At 37.6% G+C, this 8,088-nt stretch overlaps 1 protein-coding gene across 2 annotated transcripts in view; it reads right to left on the bottom strand.

The window, feature by feature from the left end:
- Positions 1 to 959: 959 nt before the first annotated feature.
- The window catches only part of FUOM (fucose mutarotase), a 40,175-nt gene continuing 33,046 nt past the window's right edge, over positions 960 to 8,088 (bottom strand). For both annotated transcript variants that reach the window (XM_074296289.1, XM_074296290.1), the window contains exons 5-6: positions 3,711 to 3,784; positions 960 to 1,911 (exon numbers count right to left, since the gene is read on the bottom strand). In XM_074296289.1, the coding sequence (XP_074152390.1) occupies positions 1,818 to 1,911; positions 3,711 to 3,784 (168 nt within the window). In that variant the 3' untranslated portion in view covers positions 960 to 1,817. The remainder of the gene's footprint in view (positions 1,912 to 3,710; positions 3,785 to 8,088) is intronic.

Raw genomic sequence — 8,088 nt, 5'->3', positions numbered from 1 at the left:
CCCAGGAGGCACATTATTTCAGTGGTTTTCCACCAATCATAACATCTCTACTGAAGCTGATCTTCAGCCTTGTAGTTTCTTTTAAGACTCTCTAATATCACATCTCACACCCACTAAGAAAACTGTGGTTATTAAGCATCTGTCCTGTGATTTATAGTTGGAGATTTTTCAGCTTCCCATCGCACCTCAGCTACAGTGGTTGCCTGAGGGGCTACCTTCAGGATTACCTATCACTGTTTCATAGCCATGGAATGGATGTAAACAAGAGTTATGAACAGTGATCCCTCCTCTATAGGAGAAAGCTCTAGAACACACTCAGTCAGCCTGATCAGTCAATGGCTAAGAACCTTTCCTCTCAATCCTGTCTACAAAGGTAGGACAACTGACACTTTAACTAAGGTTACATATGCTCTTTGAACTCTACTATGAAGAGTCTCCTCTACATTCTTCATTTCATTAAACTTATGATCAGAAACCCATTTTAGTTCATAGTTTGTCCAAGAGCTTTATTTCCTCAAATAGAAAAGGTTTCTTCTTGTTGTTCAGTCATTTCCAATTCTCCATGACCCCATTTGGGATTTTCTTGGCAAAGATACTAGAATGATTGGCCATTTCCTTCTCCAGCTTATTTTACAGATGAAGAAACTGAGACAAATAGGATTAAATCACTTGCTCAAGGTCACAGTTGATAAGTGTCTGAAGCTAGAAATTAAACTTTGGTCTTCTTAACTACAGACCAAGCACTCGATTATTCACTGTACCATTTAGCTGCTGGATAAAACTATGGTGAAGAAAATAATTCTTATTCATGATCCTTTGTTCTATGTAGGTCACAAGACCTAGGAAGATTAGAGAAAACTAAAAAGATAGTGAATTTTACAACTTTCCCTAAGAAAGAAATCACAATCTGCTTTCTTTCTATATAATATAAAATAACATAAAAACTATGGTGGCCCAAGGGCTATTATGTTGTTTATAACAAACATATATATATAAACAAACAGCTATTATGCTGTTTATAACAGCATGGTGCAATAAAAAGAATGGTAGAGTCGGGTTGAAAGAGAAGACCCAAACTTGCAACCCAATCCCAACATTTATTAACTGTGTGATTGACCATTGGATAAGAAGTTATTTGAACAGATCAGTGTAAGAGAGTATAAGAACAAATGTTCTGGCAGAAGTATGTATGAAAATTAGATTGGAGATTGGAGAGTAGAGGCAGAGAGTTGTGAAGAGACTGTTGTTCAGGTGGGCAGGGAAGAGGACTTGTGTTAGGGTGTGGTGGCAGAAAGGACATAATGGATGTGAGATCCCATGAGGGTACAATCAACAGGACTTGATAAATGACTGGATATGAGAAGTGAGGGAGAGAGAGGAGGCAAAAATGATTCCAAGTTATGAACATGGTACCACAAAAAAAAATGATGCATTTCAGAGAAGCAGAATTGGGGAAGGGGTCGTTGTGTTGATTTTGTGGGGGCTGTAGAACACTAAAGCAGAGGTATAGTGCTAAGGTTTGTAAGAAGTCAGAACTAAAAAATTGGGAGTCATCTATTTAACTGTAATCATAAAAAAAGATGGTTGACATTGCCAGGGGGCAGCATCTAAAAAAAGAAGAGAAGGACAGGGCTTTCAGAAATACCTGCATTAAAATGATTGCTTACTAAAAGAAAAAGCCAAAGAAAGAAAAAAAGAAAAGTATTTATTTAAATAACATTAGAGCCAAAATCTGATTTCCATTCCACTTTCCTTCATGACCATGTGAGCCAATGATCATTGCAGAACTGAGGAATGGCTGTGTCTTCTAATGGCTGTCATTTGGTCTCCTTGATACTCAGTTCCAAGTGCTGGTCCTGTGAGGCAATCACGCCTTTCCTGAGGATTATGTTCCCATATAGAGATGTTTCTCTGCAAAATAAATAATGAGTCAATCAATAAGTATACATTGTGCTTGATGCCTGCCACAAGGCAAATATTTGACTGGGGGCAAAAAAGACCAAAAAAATCTTTATCTTTTTTTCTCTATATAGATAGATGAAACAGATAGATGTGATAGATAGATGGATACATACATATATGCATATGTTCAAATGGAGAAACTGGTAAGGCAACAATAAAATACATGTGCATGTGAAGAATATTTGTGACTAGGGCACAAGGCTGAAAGGGCATCTTGCACCTGTATTGTCAATGGTGCAGATTGCCAGAATCTTCTAGTGATATCATTTCAAAGAATAGAATATAAATAAAAATATATACAAAGTAAATGGGAAAGAAGCTTGTAGGCTTCAGAGAGCTCCTCATGCAGTAGACATTTGAGCTGAGGCTTGATGGCAGTTTTAGATTCTTGGAGACAGAGATGAAAAGGAAACACATCCCAGAAATGGGAGAAAACCAGTTTAAAGGACTGGAGAATGATACCTAAGAGGAACAAGTGGTATACTTGTGGCCAACCACTAGAGAATCATTGCCAAGAAAACCCCAAATGGGATCACAAAAATTGGAAGAAAAAAAAAAGCTGACTGACAGAGGGATTGGATGGGGAAGAGAGATTTGAAACAAGATCAATAAGAAGGTTGTGGCAATAGAACAGGCAAAAGGAGACAAGGGCCTAAAGTAAGGTGGTATCTGTGTGGATAGACAAAAGGAGACAGATAAAAATAATGAAAATGAGGGAGAAGGATGAGGAAAAGTGAGGAACTCAAGATGCTTAGGAATGGACAAGCAGATAGTACAACTCCATCTGAACAGGGTAGGAAGGGGAGGAGCCTTGAGAGGTTTTAGAACAAGGGACTGTTAGGAAAGACAAGAGTGAAGGAGGGAGGATACATTACAAAAAGTAGCATTAAAAAGGTGAGAGGAAGAGAGGACCTTAGAGAGGACTGAATTCAAAGTCCATATTTTACAGATGAGGAAAGTGAGCTGAAGAAAGGGAAGTACTTAAGAGTAAGCACGAGTCAGTCTCAGAATTAGGCCTAGTTTCAGGTTACTAGTTTGCTTTCTCCTGTATCATACGTTTCTCTTTCCCTTTTTCCTCAAACAGAATAACTTAATGGTGTCGCCTATGTCCCTATGAGGTATATGTCCTCCAGAGGTTATGGGGAAAAGTTTCCATTTTCCTTTGATAAGCAAGAAAACCCTAAAAATTAAGCCAGTTTGTAGCTTCCATTTCACTGACATTTTCAGGCCCAGACATATCAAATATATAACAGAAAGCATTTAGTCGCCAACCTAAAGAATATGTATGAAACATCAATGGCAGATTAAACATCACCACACACAAAAAGGATTTTTGTGTTTTGCATTTCTGGTGATGTATTTCCAGTGGGTTAATGAGAAAACTAGAGGAAAAATCATTCAGTCAACAGAAATGTATTAAGTACTTATAATGTGCCCTAAGGTTACAAAGAAAGGCAAAGACTGGTTCCTGCCCTCAAGGAGTTTACATTCTAATTAGGGAAACAACATATGAACAATTGGATAGATATGAAAATATTAAGTAAGAAGAATACAAGATGTATAAAGGATGGATGGAAGGTTATTTTAGAGATAAGGCATTGCATGGGGAAAGGCTAGTGAGCACAGAGAGGCAGGTAAGGAGAAAAGAGAATTCCTGTGTGATCAGAGGGCAGCCTTCATTTCCTAACCTTCCGGGATACAAGTGAAATATTCTTGGGCTCCCAACTTTCCCTGCTTCAAGTACTTACCCTGTTGCAACTACAGCAAAAGCTTTTTTTGCCCGTTCATAAAAAGCAAACCTTTCCATATTCCCCAGGTCCACCTGAAAGAAAAGATGTGCTCTCATTACTCTCTGCTAATGGGAAAGTCATCACTTGTTGGACACCTCTAGACCCCCTAGAGGACTGAGTATCAAAGCTTTGAATTTCAGCATCCTGACAGAAATCACAACCCTCCTCTGGGCTGTATTTTCTCCAACAGCCAAAGAAAGTTCAGTGATCTCCATGATGGGGCTGTTAATGAAGGACTTTTGAGAAGATATCATTGGCTAGAGTTGAAAAGACTTGGAAATAATGCCATTGCTAGATATCTCCAATTCTGACATCCTAAAAAAAGAATACAAGGTGGAGGAGGAGAAAGTGCAGTATGTACAAGTCATATTATCCATTATAGAGAGCAAGCATATTTGATTTTTAATCACTTCATAGGTATTCTGACAAAGAATGTTACTGCAGTAACACATAGGATTATACACACCATACATAACCTTTCTGTGTGAATTTTTCCTATATAAAAATTATAGATCTTCAATCTTCTACCAGAAGAACAGATAATGAAACATAGCTTCTTTCCCTCTGCAGAGGAGTGGAGGACTATGGGTGAGAAATGTTGCACTCTCTCCTCATCTCTGCATCTTAGAATCTCTAACAGCTCTTCAACAATGAGTTAATTTAAACCTATACCTAGGATTGTACTTAAAACTTTTGGAGGTCAGTAGGACCTGTTAGAGATGGTACCCTACTGGCATAACCTTTGAGTATTCATGGCCACTATTATGTCACATGAATATTTATCAGAGCAAACCCTTAATTACAAATTATGGGATTGAGGGCAAACAACACAAAAGGAACCCACAAATCAGTCTTATAATTCATAGTATAAAAATAATTCAAGAAGCAATTAAGACAAATTCAGTCAGAACAGAGGACATTATTTACTATAGTGTCTCACAAATGAGTACTATCAACAACACCTCCCTCCCAATCTAGCAGCATCTTATTTTAACTAATTCCTTTTTTAACTAGGAATTAAATTTGTTACTGAAATAAATATGTTAAGAAATTTTTTTTTACTTTCCAAACTAAAAGTTCTTAACTTGGAATTTATGGCTAGATTTCACAGGGGCCCATAAAAATGGGGGAAAATGCATTCTTATTTTCACTAACTTTTAACTGAAATTTAGCATTTCTTCCAATTATTAATGTAGAGAACAAACTATTATTCCAAGAAAGGATTCATCAGTTTCACCTGGCTGCCAGAAGAGATCTGTATGTAACACAAGAAAAGGTTCAGGAATTCCTTCCCCACTCTACTAATGGCTCTGCATTGAGACAGGATGTAGAAAAGTATCCTCATTTTTACAGATGAGGAAAATGAAGATCAGAAAGAAAAAAAAAAACAAAAAAACAGCTTTCTCTACTTAGCACAAGCAGTAAGTGACTAAGCCAAATCTTCTGGGTCATGATTATTCCACTGCTTGGAGCTGCCTTAGAGTCACTGAAATTAATATATTCAAAGTTCTTTGTGCTATCTCACGCATAGGGACATCATTCATCATCATTCATCTCTGACTGTGATCATTTCTTAGTGTATCCCCAGGACTCACACCATCAGCTCTTCAGTCACGCTGACCTGGTGCAATGGCTGCCCAGGTCCTCAGAAGCAGCCCTGTCCAGTGGCGATTTGATTTGGAGCCAGGCAGCAGGCAATCTGGAGCCTTCAGGATCCTGACAAGCCCAGGTTTCTACAGTTGCTTTTATCTGAGTCAAAAAGAGTTTATGAACTGGAAATGATATTTTACGACTTTTGATCTGCACACTTAAATGGCTTTTCAGACAAATTGCTCCTCCATTAATGAATTAACCTTTCACCCCCCTCATCTTTATTGGCAGCAGGCCTGCCTTTGCTATTGCATCTAGCCCATTTTTTGTTCCTCTTTCTCCTATATCAAATGTCCCCAAGGCATATGCAAGTGACCTTGGGCCCTTCAATAAAGACACCAAAGTGGGAGGACCTGAATTTACTGAGTGTTTTCCTAAATTCTGGGTTCTGCCCAATGTTCCACTAGATTGTTTTTACAACACTCTCCCTCCCATCCATGAAGAGCCAAAATCTCTGAGCCATGAGACAGAATAGGGGTGGGAATGGGAAAAAAAAAACTTTTGGAAATGTCTTCAGTGGTAATTATTTTCTTTGAAAACTGAAGGGGCAAAACTGAGATGGCAGAGAAAAGGCAGGGTCTCACCTGAACTCTCCCCCTAACTCCTCTAAGCCACTTTAAATAATGCTTCAAAAACAAATTGTGTATTTGCAGAACTTACAAAAGGAAGGGGTAAAACAACTTTCCAGCACAGAACAACTTAGGAGTTTGTCAGGAAAGCTCTTTTGTGCCAGAATAAAAATGGAGTATGGTGCAGAAAAGTTCCCCAAGCAAATCAGCTGTAGGTCTTGGAGATGACTGAATCTGTAGAGGAGTGGCAGTTTCCAGACAGTTAGGGGGTCCAATAACTGTCCAAAGATTCCAGGGATCCCTTTTTTGACACCAATGGCAGGACTCCATTGCATTTCCCCATTTGGATCTGGGTCACAGGGCAAAACTAGAGCACTAGCAAACCAAAGATTGCAATTGCCTGGGAGCCAGAACCCTGGTCACAGTTCCAGGGTGGAAGAGTGCTTATACTTGCTCACAGACTAGAACACAGGCCAGGAGAGTAGTAAACACACCTCTCCAGATCAAACCTCCTGGGAAGGACCAAAAATTTACAGGTTTTGTAGAATTATCTCTGAAAGCAGATGCACAAAAACCTGAAACTTGGAAGCCCTTCACCCTGGAAGCAAAGCCCCATGTTAATTTAGAGTTTAATTCAAGAAATACACTAAGACACTAAGAAAATAAATGCACAGCAACAGATGCAGCTTACTAGAGAAAATTACTATGATGACAGGGAAGAACAAAACACAAACTCAGAAAACAACCAAGTCAAAACTGTTTCATCTAAAGCCTCAAAGACAAATATAAAATTTGTTCCAGACCATGGAAGAGTTCAAAAAGAATTCTTTTTTTTAATAATTATAACTTTTAATTATAAATTAATATATAAATGTATAATTATAACTTTTTTTGACAGTACATATGCATGGGTAATTTTTTACAACATTATCCCTTGCACTCCCTTCTGTTCTGAATTTTCCCCTCCTTCCCTTCACCCCCTCCCCTAGATGGCAGGCAGTCCCATACATGTTAAATATGTTATAGTATATCCTAGATACAATATATGTGTGCAGAACCGAATTTCTTGTTGTACAGGAAGAATTGGATTCAGAAGGTAAAAATAACCTGGGAAGAAAAACAAAAATGCAAACAGTTCACATTCATTTGGTAGCTCATGAACCTTTCTCTCATCAGAATTGACTCAAAGAGGGAATAAAATACACATTGAGTTGGGTATAGAAATCTGTCTTATCTTACATGAAAGTAGAAAGGTAAGAGGACAAGGAAGTGATTGAAGGGAAGACAGATTTCAGGTGGTAAAAATCAAAAGCAAAATTTTGATAATCTACCAGATGAAAAGAGAGAGAAGTAGCATAAACAAGGGGGAAATAGGATGGAAGGAAATAAAAAGTAATCTTAACTAAAAAAAAAATTCTCAAGTTTCTTTGAGAACTTTTTTCATATGAAAGGAAAATTTATAGAAATGAGTTATTTCTCAATTAATAAATGGTCAAAGAAGATGAACAAGCAGTTTTCAGAGAAAGCAATTAATGCTATCTATAGTCATATGAAAAAAAAATTCCAAATCACTATTAATTAGAGAGCTACCATTCCACACCAATCAGATTGATTCTATGATTCCCAAAGAAAATGACAAATGTTGATAGGGATGTGGGAAAATTGAAGCATTAATGCACTTAATGAAGTGGTAAACTGATTCAATCATTTTACAGACCAACTTGGGACTGTGCCCTAAGGGCTATAAAATTGGTGGAATGTCCATCCATTGGGGAATGGCCAAACAAATTGTTGTAAGACTTAAGTGAACTGATACAAAGTGAAATGAGCAGAACCAGGAGAACATGGTATATAATAACGCAACATTTATATGATGATTATCTGTGAATGATAACTATTTTCAGCAACATAATGATCTAAGACAATTCTGAAGGACTTATGATAGAAAAAAGCCATCCATTTAGAGAGAAAGAACTAATGGAGTCTGAATGCAGATCGAAGCAAACTTTTTTTTTTTTTTTATTGCTCTTAGGGCTTTTTTGTCCATTCTTTCTTTTCCAACATAGCTAACACAGAAATATGTTTTGCATGCCTGTATGTTCATAACCTTATATCAA

Source organism: Sminthopsis crassicaudata, chromosome 2 (genome assembly GCF_048593235.1).
Source record: "Sminthopsis crassicaudata isolate SCR6 chromosome 2, ASM4859323v1, whole genome shotgun sequence".
NCBI classification, from domain to species: Eukaryota; Metazoa; Chordata; class Mammalia; order Dasyuromorphia; family Dasyuridae; genus Sminthopsis; species Sminthopsis crassicaudata.
This window is presented reverse-complemented; position numbering and strand designations above follow the sequence as displayed.